At 37.9% G+C, this 24,688-nt stretch overlaps 1 protein-coding gene across 5 annotated transcripts in view; it reads left to right on the top strand.

The window, feature by feature from the left end:
* CTNNA2 (catenin alpha 2) overlaps positions 1-24,688 on the top strand; it is a 1,103,782-nt gene that overhangs the window by 843,557 nt on the left and 235,537 nt on the right. For all 5 annotated transcript variants that reach the window (XM_058683538.1, XM_058683541.1, XM_058683540.1 and 2 more), the window contains one exon: positions 20,866-21,018. In XM_058683538.1, coding sequence (XP_058539521.1) covers positions 20,866-21,018 — 153 coding nt within the window. The remainder of the gene's footprint in view (positions 1-20,865; positions 21,019-24,688) is intronic.

The following is a 24,688-nucleotide window of genomic DNA, read 5'->3' as shown; positions in this document are numbered from 1 at the left end:
CCAAAGAAGAGATCAGCTGCCTGCAAAGACTAAAATATATACTACCTGTCCCTTCACAGGAAAAGCAGGCCAAACTTTGCGTACGTCTACTTGAGATAAAACAAATGTGGTGTGAGAGCACAGATTTCCCTGAAAACTCAAGGGGCCTTAAATCCAACTCAGTCTCCTGCCTTTCCCTGAAACATCTTTAGCACCAGTGTCATTTTATAGGATTTCCACACACTTGGAAATGTGGAGGAATCATTGGGCCTCTGTCTGAAATGAAGTCCCTCTAGGGAAAAATTCAGCAGCTGTTGGAAATGCAATGCTGTGCAATAGTTAAAGACAAGAAGCAAAGAAGTATAGCATATGGTGGCAGAACTCTGGAGAGCGAAGTTAGCTCAGAGGCACACAGTTAGCTATAATTGGAATAGAGCAGAGGAGCATGGTGAGTGGTTTTCCGTTTTGGAAAATGTCATGAGCACTTTAATGACCACAAATGGGCAGAAGCTTCAGAGGTTCATTTATAAGTAACATCTGAACCAACAAGTAAGGGCCCATCATTCCCCTTCCTTTACCCAACAGCGTCTTATTTCCTTTGTCTCCCATCCTCAAGTGAACTGAAGTGGCACTCATGTGATACCCGGAGTGGAAAATGGTGAGTTTTGTCCTGGCTCCTCCCAGGGGATCTTGTATTTACAATGGGGGATCTTCTGAGACCCACAGGACTTCTGCTGTAGGGTGAAATGTCAGGAAATTTGGACGTGTAGGGCCAGATGATCCTACCGGGTACAACTCGTACTACACTGTGGCAGATACGTAGGATTGACCCCGCCAGAGAGAAATATGGTTTTGGAGAGTTGTTCTCTGTATCTTTCTTGAAACTCTTTAATCGCATGTCTTTTATAGGCTTCTGCTATTAACCTGCCATCAAATCTATCCATTCAGTGATTGTTTTTCCAAATTGCCTATGCAGTTGTTGGGGATAGAATGTTTTGAGTAGCATTTTATATGCCTGCTAAGGGTCCTTGATGGATGAACTTATCTGATGCAACTTTTGACTTTATCACAGTAGATTCAAACAGGTTATACCCATTCGATGCCAGCTAATCAATGACAGATATTAGATACTCAGAATGAAATGTTCAGGTTTGTAAATTTAGATCCCCTTTTGTGGTAAGCAGTGCTGGAAGGGATATAATACTGGAAGGTGAGTGGTTGACTAGATGTGGGAGTGAAGGACAGAAAACAAGATGACCTTTGTCCAATTGGGATTTGTGAATTTGAATAGCCAGATTTATAAACACATGGACCTTAAGTAAAAAAGCACTAATCTTGGAATCAGAAGACCTGATTCTGGCATTTTCTGGGTACAACCAGTAGACCGTTCTCTTTCCTTATCTATACAACAAATAAAATGATATTCTCCCTGTAAACCATATCTCTCACCCCCACCATGACTTTGTAAAGAGGATCACATGAAATAATGTCTAGGAAAGTACTCTGCAAACTGTAAAAACAAACATGCGCGAGATTATTATTAAAGGTAATAAGCAGCCAGAAACTGAGTAGACTTTCCAAATATGCAGGAAAATCATTCTGCTTTTCAGTTTGGGTTAAGGGATCTGAGCAAAGTAGTTATACGAGAAATGCCTTTTCCACCTTCAACTATGCTACCTAAAATTCCACCTTTCTGAAAAATGCCAAATATTCTGAGCTAACAAAGTGGGTGTTTGAAAGTATGTCTGTCCTGATGGAGGGGAGAAGAAATCCTGAAAGAACCATTAAGTGACAAAAAATCTTAAGTAATATGATGTGAAGGAAATGTAACAAATTTGGACTCTTAAAGAGTGTTTCTTAGGCCAGGCTCCAATATATTTAATAGGAGGAACTCATGATTACCTCTAAGGAGCATCATTTACGAAGCCAGTCAGGTATGTGTATGGTCAAGTTATCCTTATAGCATTATTAGTAAATGGAAATTGAGACAGTAGAGAAGTTTTCAGCAGTGAGAGTGGATGGCTTGTCTTGCTTTTGTCTGGATCCCTGGCCAAACATAGTGCTTGGTAAACCAGAATTCCTCAAATACTAGTAGAATGAATAAATGAGTTAACACCAATTACTGAGTAGAGAGATTAGAATAAAGTAAGAAAGAGATAAAGCATATTTTTACCCTCTGTGAACTTATTATTCTTAAAACAGTATTTCTGGTGCCTTGAGCTAATTACATTACTATCTACCCCATTATATTTTTGTGCATTTACTCTGATTTTTTTTCCCTTTGGCATAACATTTAAATACCTTTAATAATAGTGCAGCATTTGTGTAGATTTTGCTTTATGGATCCTTTTCTCCCCTCCTTTCAGATCAGAAATTTTCTCATCCTTTTTGAGATTTGAAATGCACAATTGAAGACAAATAATCAAGGGATTTTATTAATTTTTCAAAAATAAACATCTAGAGCCAAGAATATGCATTGAGAAAGGATAGTCTCATCAATAAAGGATTGTTTGCAGTGTTAGAAAAACTGGACACCCACATGCAGAAGAATGAAATTAGACTTCTAACTTATACCATATACAAAAACCAACTCGAAATGAAGTAAAGACTTGAATGAGACCTGAAATCACTAAACTCCTAGAAGAAAAAAAAAGGGGGGGGGTAAGCTCTTTGACATTAGTTTTGGCAATGTTTCCTTACATAAAACACCAAAAGCAAAGGCAGAAAAAGCAAAAATTAAGAAAATAAAAAGTGGGACTATATCAAACTAAATAGCTCTACACAGCAAAGAAAACCATCAACAAAATTAAGAGGCAACTACTGACTGGAGAAAATATTTGCAAAACATATATCTAATAATGAGTTAATAACCAAAATGTATAAAGAAACACATACAACTAAATAGCACACACACAAATTTTATTTTAAATGGGTAGAGAACCTGAATAGTAATTTTCCCAAAGAAAACATTTAAATGACCATAAGTATATGAAAAAGCGCTCAGCATAACTAATCATCAGGGAAATGCAAATAAAAACCAAAATAAGATATTACCTCATACCTGTTAGAATGACTATCACTAATAAGACACGAGATAACAAATATTGGTGAGGATATGGAGAAAGGGCAACCCTTGTACACTGTTTGTGGGAATGTAATATTGGTGTGCCCACTTTGGAAACCAGTATGGAGCTTCCTCAAAAAATTAAAGACAGAATCGCCATAAGATCCAGTAATTTCACTTCTGAGTATACAATTGACCCTTGAGCAACATGAGTTTGAACTGCACAGGTCCACTTATATGTGAATTTTTTGTTTTGATAATGCATTATAGTATGATACTATAAATGTGTTTTCCTTATGATTTTCTTAATAACTTTCTTTTTTCTGGCTTACTTCATTGTAAGAATACAGAATATAATGCATATAACATACAAAATATGTGTTAACCAACTATTTATAGTATTAGTAAAGCCTCTGGTTAATAGTAGGCTATTAGTGGTTAAGTTTTGAGTGAGTCAAAATTACATGTGGAATTTTCAAGTTTTTATTTTAATACAAATTAGTTAACATACAGTGTCATTTTAGTTTCAGGTGTACAATATAGTAACTCAACACTTCCATACATCACCCTCTGCTCATCACGACAAGTACCCTCCTTAATCCCCATCATCTATTTAATCTATCCCTCTACCCACCTCCCCTCTAGTAACCATCAGTTTGTTCTCTGTAGTTAAGAGTCTGTTTTTTGATTTGCCTCTTTCTCTCTCTCTCTCTTTTTTCCCCATTTGCTCATTTGTTTTGTTTCTTAGATTCACATATGAGTGAAATCATATGGTATTTATCTTTCTCTGACTAACTTATTTCATTTAGCATTATACTCGCTACCTTCATCCATGTTGTTGCACGTGGGAAGATTTCATTCTTTTTATGGCTGAGCAATATTTCACTGAAAAGTTCTATGTGGATTTTGACTGCCTGGAATGTTAGCGCACTTAACCTCCCCTCCCACTTCACCCCCTGTTGTTCAAGGGTCAACTGTATATCCTAAGGAAATGCAAACAGGACATTGAAGAGATAACTGCATTCCCATGTTCACTGCAGCATTATTCATAGTAGCCAGGATGTGGAAACAACCTCAGTGTTTATCAGTAGATGAACTGGGAAAGGTATAGAAACAAAGAAATATTATTCAGCCATGAGAAAAAAGGCAATCCTGCCCTTTATAACACGGATGGGCTTTGAGAGCATTATGCTAAATGAAATAAGCTGAACAGAGAAAGACAAATACCTCATGTTATCAATTATATGTGGAACTTTAAAAAAAAAGTGTAACTCATAAAAGCAAAGTAGAAAAGTGGTTGCCAGGGGTTTGGGGGCAGGGGAAATAGGGAAGGATTGGTCAAAGGGTATAAGTGTTCACTATAAGGTGAATAAGGTCTGAGGATCTAATGTAAAACATGACTATAGTTGATAACACTATATTGTAAGATTAAAATTTGCTGAGAGTAGAATTTTGTCTCACATACACACAAAAAAAGAGTATATGCAGTAATTGGTATATTAATAAATTAGATGGGGTAGGATCCTTTCACAATGTTTATGCATATCAAATAACCATGATGTATACTTTGTAATTTTTTAAATGCTTATTTATTTATTTATTTAATATTTATTTTTGAGAGACAGAGACAGAGCATGAGCAGGGAAGGTGCGGAGAAAGAAGGAGATACAGAATCCGAAGCAGGCTCCAGGCTCTGAGCTGTCAGCACAGAGCCAGACATGTGGCTGGAACTCACAACCTGTGAGATCATGACCTGAGCTGAAGTCGGACACAGTCAACTGAGCCACTCAGACACCGCTAAATGTTAATTTATTTTAGAGAGGGAGAGAGAGAAAAGGGAAGAGAGAGGGGAACAGAGGATCTGAAGCGGGCTCTGTGCTGACAGCAGAGAGCCTGATGTGGGGCTTGAACTGGGACATCTCACGAACCATGAGATCACGACCTGAGCCGAAGTCAGATGCTTAACTGACTGAGTCACCTAGTCACTCTGACTTTATTATTTTTTCTTAAAGTTGATTTATTTATTTGATTTATTTATTTTGAGAGCAAGAGAGAAAGCACGAGTGTGCATGTACATGTATGCACAAGTGGGGGAGGGGTCAAGATGCAGAGCCTGAAGCAGGGCTCCTTCCCACAAACTGCGAGATCATGACCTGAGCCAAAATCAAGAGTCCCTCGCTTAACAGACTGAGCCACTCAGGCACCCCCATGATGTACACTTTAAATATCTTACAATTTTATTTGTTAGCTATACTTCAATAAAGCTGAAAAAAAAAAAAAAAGAATTCGTGTCCATCCATTAAAAAGAATCACAGAGATAGCCTCTCATTGGAAATTAAAATTGAACATGTAGTCTTCAAAATCTCTTCTGAGTTTAAGTTTCTATGATTCTCATTGGCTGTGGAGAGCCATTTTTTTCTGGTTCTGTCTTTTTCAGGGACTGTTTCATATTCATCAAATGGTTGTGGGTTTTTAGACTTTGTGCAAAACACTTTGCAGTATCTATTTGAAGGTGGCTCAATATACATCATACACTCCTCATATCCCACCCTGTAGGCAGACAATTTCTGGTCATTTGAGACAGTCAATTTTTCCTTTTAAGTTTGTGAGTTACACTGTGTCTATCCTCATCGCTTTGTCCTCCCATGAAATAAGGAAGTAGATTGTTAGATTAGGGACCATCCATTGCCTGCATTCCTTTTGGTTTGCTGAGGAAAATGCAGTTATTTACATTGATGAATAGCCTTAATTGGGTAAAATAGACTGGTAGTGCTGAGCTAATACCTTTAAATGTCTTGTCTTATGCAATTAATATTCCCTTGTCACACATACATTTAAACAGTTGGAAGAAAGCCTTGTGTTCTTGACTCCTGTCAGACTTAACAAATGATTTTGTCAAGTCATTCCTTTCTGCCCTGGTTGATTGATAGCTAAATTTTGGTCTTCTAGCTTATGTAAAAAGTGTTAACTATGCCTTTCAGCTTGTAGGCAAGGGCATTTAGACCATTCTAATAGTCAATTTACAGAAGAATTACATTGCCTGTTTACTGGAGGGGTCAAAAAATGTGCCCCTGTTCATCAGGGACACAAATCACAGGGCCCATGAGCTAATGAAGGCAGTATTTATGAGTCCCTGCATTTGCCAGATGATACCAAGTTCAAGGTGCCCCTGGTCGTGGCTGCTGAGGGCTCTGGCTCACAGTTTTGGGTGTGCCTGTGCTCATGGACTATGTAATAGGTAGATATATTTAATATGAATAGGGTTTGATCCTAAAAGTCTTAAGAATGAGAATAAAAACTATCATGCTAGATTGTGACAGTACTAAATTTTATCTGAAGGTTTCAGAGATCTCTCTATAATAAGGCAGATCCCTGCTAACCTCTGCTGCCACCTGGCTTATAGATGTGTATAACATACCATGATTACCATCTCAAAGCATGCGAAGTGGATCCCAATCATTTCTGGGAGGAGTCTCACTCCCCTTGTCTTGAGCCTGTGTTGAGAATCTCCCAGTGTACCATTTTAAAACACTTTGACCAAGTTTTGATAAGATAGTTACATAAGACCAAGTAGAACCCATCAATATGTTTTTGAAATAGATACATCTTGAACGATGAGTCCTCCATTTTTTTTTTTTTTTTACAGACTACTAAAGCCCCAGGAAGTCACAGAGTCTCATAGTGAGTATCCAGCAGGTCCCTTTCAGCTCCTGGAGTGGGGATTCATTAGGACTCAGCATCACATCTGCCTCTGGAGGGACCACTGATTCCCTCTTGTGGTGTCCATCTGCCACTGGGTCTGTTCTTCCATTCTCTCCACTGTGGTTTTCTTCTTTGTGCTCTTATTATCTTTGGCAAGGCTTCCAGAAGTCTTTATGCACTTCACTAATTAATCACTAAGCTGGAACACATATGTGCCTGCAATTTTGTACACTAACATCCTATATACCATTACTTTTGGTTGATAATGTATGCAAAGCTGGCATAATGTAGACATATGAAAGGTTGCGTATATTCATTTATCTCATGGACTCTGAGGCCAGTCTGGGTTCAAATTCTGCCACTGCCACTTATTTATTAGCCATGTGAGTGTGGGCAACTGACTGAATTCTATTGCCTCAATTTCCTCACCTATAAAATGGAGAAAAATAGTAGCCAGCTCTTTTCAGAGAAATAAGCAAGTTCTTCTAAGCGTTCAGAAGAGGCTCTGGCACAAAGTAAGCATTAAGTAAAGTTTGTTATTATGAAATATTAACTTCCCCCAATCCTTCACTGCTCTCCTCCTCACCGCTTTCCCTCCCTGCCCCACTGTGCAGTCTATTTCTGCCTCCTCTGTACCACCTCCAGAGGTGCCTTCTGCCACCTCAACTTTGCTTCCTTGTTGGTTGTTTCCATAACATTTATTTCAAGGAGGGCTGTGTACCTGCTGGACTGAGGCCCCCTGGGGATCCACAATAATCCCAGGACTCCCTCGGATCCTAGAGCAACATTTCACTGCTTCTTCCACTAAAAGCGATTGCCCTTGCCTATTGGGGAGAGTGAGAAGGAAACTTTAACTTTGTGTGTCCTGGGCAGAAAATGGAACCAACAGAAGGAGTCAAGCCCAACCAAGGATGAGGCCCAACCAACCTTTCCTTATCTAAGTCTCTATGACTTTTCTCCTAAGTACAGCTTTTGAACTGAGGGATTTGTTAAATCTATACAAATAAGAAATTGTAGCTGTGATATTTTTAAGCACAGCCCATGGCTGCATAATGAAACATGCAGAGCAGACTACTTTTAATCTAGTGATTTTGGTAAAATAACTGAATTGGAATGATCTGATTGATCAGAAATTTATTTTGATGATGTCTCCCCAAAAAGATGATTAAATGGCCACAAAAACTTACTCTAATTAAATATGTATATTATCTTATCAGTTATCTATTGTGAAAATAGTTCAATATAACATCTCAGTGGCACCCAGTAATAGTATGTGTATCTCACTAGTTTGGAATGGTGACCTTGGTTGGGCCCTCTCATGTGTCTGGGCTCAGTTGCTCTTGATTGACCTAAGATGGCGTTCATGGAGATGACTGAGGTGACTCAGTTCTATTCAACACTTTTGTTTTCCTTGTTGGGAGATAAGTGGTCTAGCCCAGGCATGTCCTTCTCAAGGAAATGAGAGAGAATAAGACCAAGCAAGCCTGGTGGCAAATGGGCCTTTCAAGCCCCCACATGCATCATGCTGGCCAACATCACAGGCATTAAGCATGTCACAGGGCCCAGCCCAGAGCCAGAGAGGGCAGTCACTACAGAGTTACGTGGCTATGGGCATGCATATGAGGAGCGGTGAATAATTGGGCTCATTAATAAAACAAATCCACTACAATTATTTAAGTTGGCCTCAGTGCTTTTTACTCCATTGAGATATGTTCCAACTTTTATCCTGGTTGCATTTGAACTCCTAGAGGAAAAATCTAGAGGGCAAGAATTATTTATCTGGCTAAACTAAACCATTATATGTTTGCTGTTGAGGCCATGTACACAGGTATTGCTAATGATGACAGCTATGCTTTGAATTAATCCAGTAGAGCCTGAATCTGGGGTGGGGATGGGAGTGGGGAGGGATATGGGGAAAAGCATGAAGTCTTATAACTCTTCTTTATATGTATATTTTTTTCTTTTTAGAAGTAATTGGTTCCATTAGGTAAAGAAGCTAGTATCCCAATTAAAATGATTTAGCTTCGTAGAAGATAGTCAGCGCCATCAGGATAATGAAGTGAATGACCAAAGAATTTTGTGTTTCTCTTGTAAAGAAAACAAAATAAAGCAAAAACAGTGATTATTCTTTAAGTGCTCTTCCACAGCATCATAGATATGCCTCTGCTCTCCCCATCTGCCCCACCCCCAGCCCAAACAATGAACAATGCCATCATTACCAGTGGACTGTGTACATTGATGGCACCTTAGCTTATTAAAGTGGCTTTCTGTGGATTACTGCACTGACTGATTACCTTACTTGACCTTCAGCCTGGTTAAAATTTGCCTGACTTAATGAGGCTCAATTTTTCTCAAGCCCCCTAGGCTGGATGGCTCCTGGACCAGACACTTTGTTGCTTTGATTTTTCATTTTTAATAACAGTTACACCCTAAAGCTTAAGGAAATATGGTAAAAATATGTCACTGATCATGAAGAGCCCTCAAGCAGCCACATGCATGGGAATAGTTAAAGTTTCAAAGTTTTGAGCCCATTTAAAATTATCCTGTACCCCAAATTTGACCTTGGTTTGTATGGCCTACAAAATTCGAGTGAAGAAGTTAATACTGTTAACAAGCTTTTTATAAATATCTGTCTAAATGACAAGACAGATGTCAAGCAGTGAAATATTTGTTAAATGTCATCAGCCCAGCCTAGACACTTGGATGTTAACTTTTATTTCTAAAAGTCAGGATGGCAGTGGATTGCTCAAACATGCACAAACAATTCTTCCTAAAGACTAGAATGCAAAAAGATGTAAATTGTGGGGAAATTTCAGCAAAGAAAGCTTTCACACTACAGGAAAAATAGGATTGATTAGTATTAGCTACCTGTGCTGAGGAAGATTATGAAATAGTATTTGAGCTCAGCATAAAAGAATGCTGTGATTGATTAGTCACGTCTGGTATAGGCATAGAAAGGAAATGTAGCATACTTTCCATTCCTATCCTAGTTCATAGTTTCTGATCTTGTTCCTTGTAAATAACCCTGCACCTTTAATTATTTCCTTTAAGTGTTTCTATTTTTTATACCTTCTGCTCATGCTTGAGTAATTGCATTATTATTCTACCAGATCTTTTCTTTATTGGCCATATTTTTGTTTTTGAGTCAGCCTCTGAATTCCTTTCCTGTGTTTGGGGAACTCCTCATTATATGAATTTTTGGATAAGAAGCCAATGGCCAGTATCCTTCTTGCCCAAACACTTTTCCCCAACACCTTCTTTCTTTACCATTGCAACTAGGTAAGGGTGTTGGCACATGACCCAGGATTCAAGTCTGTATTTCACCCAGATAAAAATCAGGTGCATCTGCCTAAGACTTTGAATCAAAAGCTAATGACACAAAGGCACAAGGTATACTAACATTTCTGAGTTCTGTCCCTTCTTTGAACTAGTGGAATGGGCTTTTCGCTTGAATCTGCCATAATTAGTTTCTAATGTTTGCAGCTAAGAGCTTGACTGATACAATAGGTCTTCCAAGGCAGTGCTCCTCAAACTTTATTGTACTTAGGAATCACATAGGCATCTTATTAAAATGAAGATTCTGATTGAAATGCAGGTATGGAATGGGGCGTAAGGTTTGCATTTCTCCCATGAATTGGCAGTTATGCTGGCCTGTGGTCTACCCTTTAAGTAGGAGGGGACTGAGAAAGGAATGGCAGCCTTAAACATGGCAGAGTTAGCAGGCAAAAAGAAAAGAAAGAAAAAAAAGGAAATCTCTTTCAATGTGTTCTAGTTAAGATAGGGCAGACCAAGTAATAAACTTCAAAATGAGGGGAGGAGTCAACATGGCTGAGAAGTAGGGGGACCTGAAGTTTCCTTATCTCTCAAACACAGCAGTATTTAGGCCAGAAGCCTTGGAATTCCAGGAATCTGAGCTACAGAGTGACAGAAACATTTCCAGGGGCCCATGGAGACAGCTTGGCAGGATAGAGGTGCATGCTTGCAAATTGGGAGAAATAAAATAGGCAGCATAGGCACAGACCCAGGGGGAGAATCCCCTTCCACAGAGAGACAAAAGGAAGAGAAAGAGAGGCTGTGAAAATGTGGGATTGTGTTTGGACAAGAGAAAACCTCTCTGGACCACAGACCTGGAATGGAGAAAAATGGAGAGAGTCAGTCTCTAACTTGCAGACAGCCTTAGGAGTGACAATCCAGGGTGGTGTGGCTTTGTTGGGACTGCTGTGCGCTGCCCTCTGTGCACGCATTGAGGGGAGAAGGGAGCTAGCTCTGGGCAAGCTCAGAGGTACACTGGGAGAAAGCATTCCCCTTCCTTGAGTGCTGTGGTAAGAAAGTATACTGCCTCTCCAAGGATAAAGGACCCTGTAGGTGCCAGCCAGAGGCCCTTTGTTGGCTGGGCAGGGATGGCACTACCCCAGAACTGGTGTGGGGTGGAGTGGGATCCTTTAAGACATCAGGGTTTGAATCTCAGCTGAGCGCCTGGGAAGCACAGGAGACTGTGGAGCAAGACAAAGCGGCCCAATCATGCCCGCACAGCACTGTGAGGATAGCCTGAACAGTGTGGTTTGGGGCACCTCGTCCAGGGAGGAGAGACTGAGGTGTCACCATTTTACTCCCCATCACCAACATGGTGGAGCTTCATGGAACAGGATAGTGGGCCCTCAGCAGAGGCGCGACCTGCATGCACCAAACTGTGCCCCTCCATGCCTGGTAACTGTGTATCTACTAGAGCAAGATTGACACTGACCAACCAGACAGCCCCTCCTCCAGACCAGCATAGCCACCTGTTCCAAGGAACCATCAGATATCGGTCCAGTGTTTTTGCATTTTCTGATTTGATTCTTGGTCAATTCTTGTTTCTTATACCATCAATAAAAATAAACTCAAAATGGATGAAAGACCTAAATGTGAGACAGGAGACCATCGAAACCCTATAGGAGAAAACAGGAAACAACCTCTTTGACCTCAGCCACAGCAACTTCTTACTTAACACATCTCTGAAGTCAAGAGACATAAAAGAAGAAATGACCTATTGGGACCTCATATATATACATGCCTTACCCTTATTTTTTCCTTTCCCTATTCTGGTTGTTGGTTTGTTTAAGCAGACATTTTTAATCTATTCTTTGTACACCTCTTCTCTATCTCCTCTTTCTTTATTTTCCTCTCTCTCTCTCTCTCTGGATTAAGCTGTATAGGTTCTCCAAAACTCTGCCTGGTCATTTTCTCTTTGTTTTCCCCCACTCCTGTCATTTCTCTCTTTGTATGGGATAAGACTTCTTCCACCCACCCACCCCTTTTTAAGTTTTGTCCAGGGTTACTTCAATGAACACATCAAAGCACACCTGGTGGAAGGTCCAAACCACTACTACAAGTAGGGAGATAAAGCAGCCAGAGTCACAACAACAGAGAGCATGAAACACACTCCAAAAACACTTCCTGAAAGGCCAGGCCCTGGACAGTGTATGACTGTTTTTATATATAGTACTACTCGCAGGTACAGGACACATAACAAGCTCTTAATACATGTAAAAGACAGAAGACTAGCCAAAGTGATGAAATGGAAGAATTCTCCTCAAAAGAAATTCCAGGAATAAATGACACCCAGAGAATTGCTCAAAACAGATATAAACAATATATCTGAATAATAATTTAGAGTAATAGTCATAAGACTGACTAATAGCTGGGCTTGAGAAAAGCATAGAAGACAGCAGGGACTCTGAGTAAATTAAGCTATAAATGAGATGCAAAATAAACTAGATGTAGTGATAGGAAGGATGGAGGAAGTAGAGGGGAGAATAGGTGAAATAGAAGATAAAATTATGGAAAATGATGAAGCCAAGAAAAATAGAGATAAGAAAACAGTGGACCATGAGGGGAGATTTAGAGACCTAAGTGATTTGATGAAACACAATAATATCTGTATCATAAGAGTTGCAGAAGAAGGGAGAAAGGGGCAGAATGTTGGTTTGAACAAATTATAGCTGAGAACTTTCCTAATCTGGGGAAGGAAGCAGACATCCAAGTCCAGGAGGTGCAGAGAACTCCCTTCAGATTCAACAAGCACAGGCCATCACCACAGCATATCATAGTGAAACTTGGCAAAATACAAAGATAAAGAGAGAATTCTGAAAGCAGCTAGGGACAAATGCGCCTTAACCTACGAGTCTAGACACATAAGGGTAGCAGCTGACCTCTCCACTAAAACTTGGCAGGCCAGAAGGGAGTGGCAGGAAATATTCAATGTGCTGAATAGGAAAAATATGCAGCCAAGAATCCTTTATCCAGCAAGGCTGCCATTAGGAATAAAAGGAGAAATAAAGGCTTTCCCAGACAAACAAAAACTGAAGGACTTCATGACCACTAAACCACCCTACAGGAGATCCCAAGGGGGACTCTGAGTAGAATGTTGCAAAGACTACAAAGGACCAGAGACATAACCACAAGCATGAAACCTACAGATTACACAATGACACTAAATCCATATCTTTCAATAATTGCTCTGAATGTAAATGAACTAAATGCCCCAATCAAAAGACACATTGAAAGTGAGGGGATGGAGAACCATCTATCATGCTACTGGAAGTGAAAAGAAAGCTGCAGTAGGCATACTTATATCAGAAAAACTAGATTTTAAACTAAAGACTGTAACAAGAGATGAAGAAGGGCATTTTATCATAATTAAGGGGGCTGTCCATCAAGAAGAGCTAACAATTGTGAATGTTTATGCTCCCAAATTGATAACACCCAAATATATAAATCAATTAATCACAAACATAATCATATTGATAATAATGGTAACTGTAGGTGACTTTAATGCTTCACTTACAGTAATGGACAGATCATATAGGCAGAAAATCAATAAAGAAACAATGGCCTTGAATGATACATTGGACCAGATGAACTTGACAGATATATCCAGAACTTTTCATCCCAAAGTAGCAGAATACACATTCTTCTCAAGTGCATATGGAACATTCTCCTAACTAGATCACATAGTAGGTCACAAAACAGCCCTCAATAAATTATATAAAAGGATTGAGATCATACCACGCCTATTTTCAGATCACAACACTATGAAACTTGAAATCAACCTCAGGAAAAAATTTGGAAAGCCTCCAAATGCATGGAGGTTAAAGAATATTCTACTAAAGAATGAATGGGTCAACCAGGCAATTAAAGAAGAAATTTAAACATATATGGAAGCAAATGAAAATGAAAACATGATAGCCCAAACCTTTTGGGATGCAGCAAAGGCTGTCCTAAGAAGAAAATACATTGCAATCCAGGCCTATCTCAAGAAACAAAAAAAATCCCCAATACAAAACCTAACCTCACACCTTAAGGTACCAGAAGCAGAACATCAAAGAAAGCCCAAAGCCAGAAGAAGAGAAATAATAAAGATTAGAACATAAATAAACAATATAGGATCCAAAAAACCAAACCAAACAATAGAACAGATCAATAAATCTAAGAGCTGTGTTTTTGAAAGAATAAACAAAATTGATGAACCCCTAGCCAGACTTCTCAAAAAGAAAAGAGAGATAATCCTAATAGATAAAATCATGAATGAAAGAGGAGAACCACAACCAACACTACAGAAATACAGTTATTAGAGAATACTATGAAAAATTACCTGCCAAGAAACAGGACAATCTGGAAGAAATGGACAAATTCCTAGACACCCACACACTACCAAAACTCAAATGGGAAGAAATAGAAAATTTGAACAGACCCATAGCCAGCGAAGAAATTTCATCAGTTATCAAAAATCTCCCAACAAATAAGAGTTCTGGGCCAGATGGCTTCCTAGAGGAATTCTGCTAGACATTTAAAGTAGAGTTAATATCTATTCTCCTCAAGCTCTTCCAAAAAAATAGAAATGGCAGGAAAGTTTCCACACTCATTCTGTGAAGCCAGCATTACCTTGATTCCCAAACCAAAGACCCCACTAAAAAGGAGAATTACAGGCCAATATCCCAGATGAATATGGAGGAAAAATTGTCAACAAGATACTAGCAAATCAAATTCAACTGTATACTAAAAGAATTATTCACCACGAACCATTGGGATTCATTCCTGGAATGCAGGGCTAGTTCAGTATTTGCAAATCAAACACTGTGATGCATCACATTAATAGAAGAAAAGATAAGAACTATATGATCCTGTCAATAGACAGAGAAAAAGCATTTGAAAAAATACAGCATTGTTTCTTAATAAAAACCCTCATGAAAGTCGGGATAGAAGTAACATACTTTAACATCATAAAAGCCATATATGAAAGGCCCACAGCTAATATCACCCTCAATGGGGAAAAACTGAGAGTTTTCCCTCTGAGATCAGGAACACAACAGGGATGTCCGCTTTCACCACTGTTTTTTTTTTTTTTTTTTTTTAATTTTTTTTTTTTCAACGTTTTTTATTTATTTTTTTTGGGACAGAGAGAGACAGAGCATGAATGGGGGAGGGGCAGAGAGAGAGGGAGACACAGAATCGGAAACAGGCTCCAGGCTCCGAGCCATCAGCCCAGAGCCTGACGCGGGGCTTGAACTCACGGACCGCGAGATCGTGACCTGGCTGAAGCCGGACGTTTAACCGACTGCGCCACCCAGGCGCCCCTTCACCACTGTTTTTTAAACTAGTGTTGGAAGCCCTAGCCTCAGCAATCAGACAACAAAATTAAAAGTCATCCAAATTGGCAAAGAAGAAGTCCAACTTTCACTCTTTGCAGATGACATAATACTCTACATGGAAAACCCAAAAGACTCCACCAAAAACTACTAGAACTGGTACATGAATTCATCAAAGTCGCAGGATATAAAATCAATATACAGAAATCGGTTACATTTCTATACACCAATAACAAAGCAATAGAAAGAGAAATCAAGGAATGGTTCCCATTTACAATTTCACCAAGAGCCATAAAATACCTAGGAATAAACCTAACCAAAGGGGTAAAAGTTCTATATGCTGAAAACTGTAGAGATCTGATGAAAGAAATTGAAGAAGACACAAAGAAATGGAAAACTATTCCATGCTCATGGATTAGAAGAACAAATATTGTTGAAATGTTGATACTACCCAAAGCAATCTACACATTCAATGCAATTCCAATCAAAATTGCACTAGCATTCTTCTCAGAGCTAGAACAAACAATCTCAAAATTTGTATGCAACCACAAAAGACCCCGAATAGCCAAAGTAATGTTGAAAAAGAAAAAGCGGGAGGTATCACAATCCTGGGCTTTAGCCTGTACTACAAAGCTGTAATCATCAAGACAGTATGGTATTGGCACAAAAACAGACACATAGACCAATAGAATAGAATAGAGAACCTAGAATTTGACTCACAAATATATGGCCAACTAATCTTCAACAAAGCAGGAAAGAGTATCCAATGGAAAAAAGACAGTCTGTTTAGCAAATGGTGCTGGGAGAACTGGACAGCAACATGCAGAAGAATGAAACTGGACCACTTTCTTATACCATAAATAAAAATAAACTCAAAATGGATGAAAGACCTAAATGTGAGACAGGAAACCATCAAAACCCTAGAGGAGAAAACAGGCAACAACCTGTTTGACCTCAGCCACAGCAACTTCTTACTCAACATGTCTCTGAAGGCAAGGGAAATAAAAGCAAGGATGAACTATAGGAAACTCATCAAGATAAAAAGCTCTGCACAGCAGAATAAACAATCAACAAAGCTAAAAGGCAACCAGCAGAATGGGAGAAGATATTTGCTAATGACATATCAGATAAAGGGTTAGTATCCAAAATCTATAAAAAAATTACCAAACTCATCACCCAAAACCAAATAATCCAGTGAAGAAATGGACAGAAGACATGAATAGACACTTTTCCAAAGAAAACATCCAGATGGCCAACAAACACTCACGTTCAACCAGATGCTCAACACCACTCACCATCAGGGAAATACAAATCAAAACCACATTGAGATACCATCTCACACCAGTCAGAGTGACTAAAATTAACAACTCAGGAAACAACAGATGCTGATGAAGATATGGAGAAAGAGGAGCCCTCTTGCACTGTTGGTGGGAATGCAAACAAGTGCAGTCACTCTGGAAAACAGTGAGGGGAGCTTCCCCCAAAAATTAAAAATAGAACAACCCTACAACCCAGCAATAGCACTGTTAGGAATTTATCCAAGGATACAGGGGTGCTGATTCATAGAGGCACATGCACCCCGATGTTTATAGTTCACTATCAACAATAGCCAAATTATGGAAAGAGTCCAAATGTCCATCAAGTGATGGACACACTTTATTATTATTATCCTATCATTTATTAGGTGATATCCTATCATTTTGTTTTCATTTAAGTTGAGTAAGTTTATAAAGTTTCTTCATAAGGAATTTCAGTTCATATAGGAAAGGCAAGATGTAGTCTTGATTCTTTCAAGAGAAATGAGTTGGTTCCTTGACAGCCTCTAAAGGTAACCAGCTTTTGTTTTGTTTTGTTTTGTTGTCATTATAAATTCATGTATTTAAATATATTTGATGAGTTTCAATCCACTGGAATTTTAATCTTTTGTGAAGTTCAAAATGTGTAATCTTTGGCCAAGTGAGGGGCTCCTGAGTTATTTTAACATGACCCTAGTAGTCTTTGATAACTCTTTGCATAATAAGATATTTCAGGACTTTTGGTATATTTCAGCTTCAAAGTTCTAGCCATTTCCGCAAGAAGCCCTGATTTGTTTTAGTGGAAAATTGTATTTCACAGTGTTCATTGCCATTGGGCTGCCATTGTTTTTAGGCCTTTTCATTGGACAGAACTGGAAAATTGTGTGTGTGTGTGTGTATGTGTGTGTTTTAAAATCTTGTGTTCATATTGACATTTCTTCTTCAGATCTAGGAATATAGGGTTTTTCCCAAACTTCTTCTATATTTCACCTTCTCTCTTCCACACCATTACTCCTCATTAACAAGAGCATAGGAGATAAGAGATAACTTCTCATGACTAATCGTTTGCTTTCTTCTGCCTTTAAACACAATAGTATTAGAACACTAATAGTAATACTACCACCATAATTAAAATTACATAAAACAGATAAAATATTTTTGTACATCTTACTCCCTTTTTCTTCTTGTTTACAGTGTCATACTGTATCTTCATTGCCAGAGCCATGTAGCTGCTTCATACGATAATCTCCCTCATTTAAACATCATATATTCTTAGTTCTACAAACAAGTATATATCTAATGCTCACTGTCAGTTTCATGCTGATGTTTTCTGAGTTATTTTGGTTGTTAAAGATCTTTCTCTAACAGATTCTCTGACAGAGTCTCACGAGAACAATATTTTCTGTGTTCTTGCACAATGATCAAATTTTGTCTGTGCCTTCTATTCTTCAAAGTCAGTTTTGCTGGCTGTAAAATTCTTCACTCACATTTTCTTTCCTTGAGTATCTTAAATTATAGTACTTCATTTTCTTCGGGCATAAACCTTTGCTATTGAAAAGTCTGATGATCATTTGATTTTCTTTCCTGTATGAGCCATTTGTTCTATTTGTCTAAACACACAAGGATTTCTTCCCCTGTTTTTATTTAGAATCCAGTTTTTTTGCCTGACAGTTTGCATTAGTCTTTCTAGGTACATGATATATTCTTTCAGAATGTAATTTATATGTATATGAAAGTGTTCATGAATTATGATTTTTAGCATTTGTTTTCTGTTTTGCTTTTCTTTTTCAGGGACATCTGGTAGCCAAATACTGATATTTTTTTTTTTTTTTTTTTGTCTATCTTCAGTATTTGTCACTTTTCCTTAAATCTTTTAAAATATTTTTCTAAGAATTTCTTTTGGATTTTAATTTTTTCCTTCTTTTCTCTTTCCATTTCTCTTAAGGCATTTGCTATTGTATTTATTCATTCTTGTTTAGTCTTCTTTTTTTAAAAGAAAGAGTTTTCTTTAATTTATAATTCTTAAGTTTCATGACCTCATTGTATATATTTTTTTCTTTTTGTAATTTGTGTCTTATTTAATATCTTATATAATTTTTTAGTGTATTTGAATTTATTTGAGATAGTAGTTTACAGTTTTAATCTGTGTTACAAGTATATGTTTCTGGCATGGTTTCACTGTGTATAAGGAATATTATATTCCTTATTCTTATTTTTCTTATAATAACTTTATATGAGTTTTGACCTTAATAATTTTAAGTTGTTCATTTTTATGTGAACTCACTTTCCTTGAAGGTTTAGAAAGAGGCCTGATGGACTTAGCTATTCTAGCTTTACAGAGCTCTCACTTCTGTTATTTTTGTCTGATTTAAAAAATATGGTTGCTTGGCTGGTGATATAACCTGGCTCTCTGCTCACTTCCCCACTTCCTCTGGGCCTTTTTCTTTTACCTCTGTTGCCCCTGTCAAGTTCAATCTGATTATACTTCCAATAGTTTCTCCTTCATGTGGGACTCTGTCCTGGAAGAGAGGCTTGGCAGATCAATTTTAAGTGCTCACTGCACTCTTCCCTTCAGACCTTCTGGCCATGGGCTCTTCCACTTGCTACCTTATAATTATAGGCATATTATTTCATATTTCTCAGTCCCATTTTCTTCATTTGAAAAAAAACTTATATAAGAAACATCCCTATCTCATGGTGTTGTTTAGGGGATTAAATGATGTAATATCTCGGGGTGCCTGGGTGGCTCAGTTGGTTAAGCATCCAACTTCAGCTTGGGTCATGATCCTGCATTTGGTGAGTTCGAGCCCCACGTCAGTCTCAGAGCTGTCAGCATAGCAGCCTGGAGCCTGCTTCAGATTTTGTGACTCCCTTCCTCTCTGCCCTTCCACCGCTCATGCTCTATCTCTCTCTTTCCCTCAAAAAAAATGCATAAACATTAAAAAAAAATTTAAATGATGTAGTATGTAAAGATCTTACTTGAGTATCTGCCACATTGTATGCATCCAGAATATATGAGCTCACCCATAACCAACATTATTCCTGAGCTGTAGTTTAACACATGCTGCCAAATAAGTAACTAATTAATATTAACTTTGCATAGGCTTTATGTATTTTATATGGTGAAATACCAAGCCCAATTCAGAGGTAAACCAAACCTAAGTTATATTGCACACAAACATATCTTACAGTAGTTTGTGCAAAAAGGAATGGAAATTTGTAATTTGTTCAAAGTTCTCCTTCTTCTGACCAATAATAGATATGCATGTGTCACCCTACTAAAAGATTTGCCTGAATACTCCTCAATAGGTACATTTGTTTGGAAAACATACACATTGTTTACCATCTTCACTTGCATTTATTTGGGTGTTTTCTCTCTGTACACATCCTGAAAATCATGAACAAAGCAGCACTGAGGTAATTATTCAGGTACAGTTTCTCTTTCTTTCTTTCTTTTTTTTCATGCAGCTGCCCTGCTTCCCATTTTAACAATGTGGAAATGATATGTAATTATGCATTGTTACATATTCGGATATGTTTATTTTTACTTACCTTAAAGAATAATTCTAAGTACTTCTTTCTGGAGCACAGCAACTATCTCATCATAGTACTTGTGCAGAAACATTTTTGAGATTATGAGAGGTTTCATGTTTTCACTCTATCAAAGTCAAATAATGTATGTAGAAAGGACAGGTTACTGCAAAACGGTAAGATTTTAAGGGTAGCTTCAAGGCCCAACCCTTATCTAAAGCTGTCCCCATTTGCTGGTTGATGCCTACATTTCTCCGTTTTTAATGAGCCTTGAACTAAGTTCTGAGTCCTTGAGCTATATCATGATTCAAAACTTCCTGAAGGGAGACATTTGGGCCAATGAAGGAGGAAAAAAGACTTTCTTTAGGAGAGGGCCTATAATATATTAAGCTAAAGGCCACATATGTAACTTTCAAATTAACATTTAATATAGTTAATTCAGAACAGTGTATCAATCATCTCTGTTTTCTTTTGATACGATAAGCACTGGGAAAATTAAAAACAGTTGAGACATTATTTCCATGGATAATGAGAACCGGGCAGAGTTTAGAAAAATTTTTTATTCTCAGGCAGTAATTTAATCCATATTGCTAAGTGAGTAATAGACTCATAAATACCATTCTTCTATTCCTTAATTGTGTGTGTTTTGTTTTTGTTTTTACTGCAGCTTCGGAAAGCAGTGATGGATCACATATCTGATTCTTTCTTGGAAACCAACGTCCCTTTGCTAGTTCTCATTGAGGCTGCGAAGAGTGGGAACGAAAAGGAAGTGAAGGAATATGCCCAAGTTTTCCGTGAGCATGCCAACAAGCTAGTGGAGGTAAGTCAGGAGAGGCCTGAAGAGTAGAACTTATTGATGGGTTTAGTCTCTACACACTCCCTTTCGAGTTTCAGTAGACAGCCCTTCTACGGTTTTCTGGTTTTCCTGGAGAAATAAAGTCCTGAATGCTGCCTTTTTTTTTTTTTTTTTTAAACCTTCTCGTGATTCCATCTGCTAACCAGAAGCAGGTTATCAGTATTCCTTCCTTTCTCTATATCACAATTCTAAACATGTTCTGGAACGCATCTGCTAATTTTCCTGAACAATAGGTAGAGGCTGAGGCAGAAGAGGTAGAAGGGATGGTCCAAAGTGCCGAATGCTAGCTTTGATTTGAGAGAATAGAATTAAAATTGCCGAATGGAGGTTTAAATGCTTCCCTTTTTTTCCTCCTTATCCCTCTCTCCACTCCATGCCCCTCAGCCTAGATTAGCTGGCCACATTATATGCTAGTGAAAAAAGCATCTCACTTTCCCCAAAGAGATATTGGGATTCCTGATGAAAGATCTTGGGACAGTTGGAGGAGTGTAATTTCAGAGTCGTAAATATATTCTATGTGTTAGAGAAATCTGTGGAGGTTGTTTTATAAATGCAGAATTGTGCTATGTAATATTGGAAAAATATTATTCAAGGCCAATAAAATGAAAGTAAACTGATAACCAGGCTGCTTGCATCTAGGAGCTGAAAACCAAAGCTTGGCAAAGGTTGGATTTAGTGATGTGGACTGACTAGAAACTTAGAGATGTTAAATAGAAAGTGTGTGTGCTTGAAGAAAAGAGTCTAGGAGGGGTGAAGATCCTGGCAAAGTTAGGGAATAGTTATCAGGGCCGGGCTGTAAGCACTTGAAAACAACAACAACAAAACTCTGGTATATCCCCACTTTAATTCACCATGACAACAGTCAACAAGTTGAGTGTGCAAAACCCTGGGCCAGAGTATTGGAACAATTGAACCCTTGAACTTCCCTCCATAATCCCAGTGTCTTGAGGCAACACCAGCCTGGAACTAAAATTAGACCTACTTATGACATCAAGGCAATCTCTCTAGCTCTGTGTCCACCTGCAAGTCAAGAACTCCATCACCCCTCACATTCCACCTACATGTTGCAGGAGTTCACTTAGCCATTGAGGAAGCCAGAGTCTTCTCAAGGTTGACCTTCCTTGTTTTGAGAAAGAGAAGGTAAAAAAAGAGCAGGGGTAGAGTGGGAAGGGGAGGAAGAAGAAGAAAAGAAATAATGCTGAATGAATGCTACAAAAGTTTTAAATATTCATATGTAATAAAATAGTAGTATTAACATAGAGATAGACCATCACATTAATGTAACTTCATTGTTTACAAGATAATTGCAAAACTTATAGAAATGATTAATTAATGATGTGTTGTAGACATTGTGGACAGAAAGAAGGGACATGAGTTCAAAGTTGTGTGATAAACATATCCTATTTCCATTCTTGTCTGTGTCATTCCGAAATCCTGTATGTAGCCTCATTTGAGATAACACTTGAGCTTCAAACTTGATGTCCTGTGTAAATGTGAGCCGAAGTAGCCCTCATGTCTACTCATTCTCCCTTCTCCTATGATAGACCCTGGACCCAGTCACCATTTCCCCTCATCCCATCTGTAGGATTCACTGTAGAGGTGACCAGCCACTGTGAGTGATCCCTGACCCTCAACTTGTGGCAGAAGCAGAAGGCTGAGGTCAGTCAGAACCCCATGGTTCAGAAAATCATTGTTTTGCTTCCCTCAGTTATTCCCTTTATTGCCCCTGAGTGGTCACTGCAGGCAGCAGCACTGTGGAATGTCTCCATGCCCAGATAATATAGGAACTAGGGTGGGACTGGCCTGATTGGAGAGGAACTAGAATAAAAAAACATTTCTGTAGGTTATGTCCTACAAACAAGTACTATATTGCTGATGTATGCATGTAAAAAAACAAAGCTGGATCACTGGGCTGAAAGTCACTAGTTTTCTAATTTTGAAAGTACTTATTGTGCATCTGGGTTGCTTAGTCAGTTAAGTGTCTGACTTCAGCTCAGGTCATGATCTCATCATGGTTTATGGTTTTGAGCCCTGCATCGGGCTCTGCACTGACAACCCAGAGCCTGCTTCATATTCTCTGTCTCCTCTCTCTGCCCCTTACCTGATCATGTTTTGTTTTGTTGTTTTTTTCCTGTCTCTCTAAAATAAATAAATAAATACACATGAAAAGAAAAGAAAAAAAAGTACTTGTGTAGAAATGGGCATCTTTTTAGACCTTAGTTTTTGTGTCTATAATATGAGAAATTTGGTTAATATGTTGATTTTATACCCATTGACTTTGATAATCCACCTACTAATTCCAGAAGTTTGACTGTTTCCTTTTGGATTTTCTTTATATCAATCATGCTGTCTGTAAATTATGACAGTTATATTTCTTCTTTTCCAATCCTTATACCTTGTTTTTTCCTCTCATTGTTGTACTAGTGGGGACCTTCAGTATGATATTGTGGTGATAGACTTTTTTTTGTTTCTTCTAGATCTCCATGAGAAAATTTTAATGTGTTATTACTAATTGTATTGTTTCTTCTAGACTTCTTGTAGATAATGTTATCAGATTAATTTAGTTCCCTTTTATTGCTCATTCACTAAGAATATAGAATTGTATCAAGCAAGTTTTCTGCACATTTTGAGACAATTAAATGTTTGTTTTTTTTCTTTTTGTCTCCGTTAATATCCTTCAGAAGTGTTGGTATCTAAATTATGCTTTTCCTCAAAAAAAGAGTAAAAAAAAAAAAAAAAAGAGCAGAAAACCTGCCATTACTTAGTTTTTTTAAATGTTTGGAGGAATTCACCGATACAGCAACCTGAGCCTGGGTATTTATTTGAGGAAAGGTTTACACATTGCAGATTCAATTATTTTTAATAAATGTAAGACCATTAAAATTTTCTATTTCTTTTTGTGTCAGCTTTCATAAATTGTATTCTAGGAATTTGTTATTTTTATTTAATTTTCAAGTTATTTGGCATAAAATTATATATAATATTCTCCTTTTAAAAATAATCTGTGTCAGGATGCCTGGGTGGCTCAGTGGGTTAAGCATCCAGTTTCACCTCAGGTCATGATCTCATCGTTTTGAGTTAAAGCCCTGTGTCAGGCTCTGTGCTGACAGCTCAGAGCTTGGAGCCTGCTTTGGATTCTGTGTCTCCATCTCTCTCTGCCCCTCCCCTGCTAGTGCTCTGTCTGTCTGTCTGTCTCTCTCTCAAAAATATATATAAACATTAAAAGTAAAAATGAATCTGTATTTGCATTATTATTTAAGTTCTTTTACTCTTTATAGTGCTAATTGGTGCCTTCTCTCTTTTTTTCTCAGTTCTGCAAGAGGTTTATAAATTTAATATTATTTTTTATAACATAGCTTTAAGGTTTGTAGATTTTCTTTGTTTTCTATTTTATTTATGCTGTTATTTTTATAGTTTTTATGCTTTCTTCTGGTATGACTTACTGTTTTTCTAAGTTTCCAAAATCAACAATCACATTATTGATTTTTAGCCTTTTTTATTTTAGTAATATATGCATTTAAGGCTTAATTTTTCCCTAAGCTATGCTTTTATCTAATTATTTTCTACTGACCTAATTTTTAGCTCACTCATCCTGCTTCCATTTGTGTCCAGTATTCTTGAAACTGATTTATTA

This window comes from Neofelis nebulosa, chromosome 9 (genome assembly GCF_028018385.1).
Source record: "Neofelis nebulosa isolate mNeoNeb1 chromosome 9, mNeoNeb1.pri, whole genome shotgun sequence".
NCBI lineage: Eukaryota > Metazoa > Chordata > Mammalia > Carnivora > Felidae > Neofelis > Neofelis nebulosa.
Note: the sequence above shows the minus strand (reverse complement) of the source record. Positions and strands in the feature narration are given on the sequence as shown.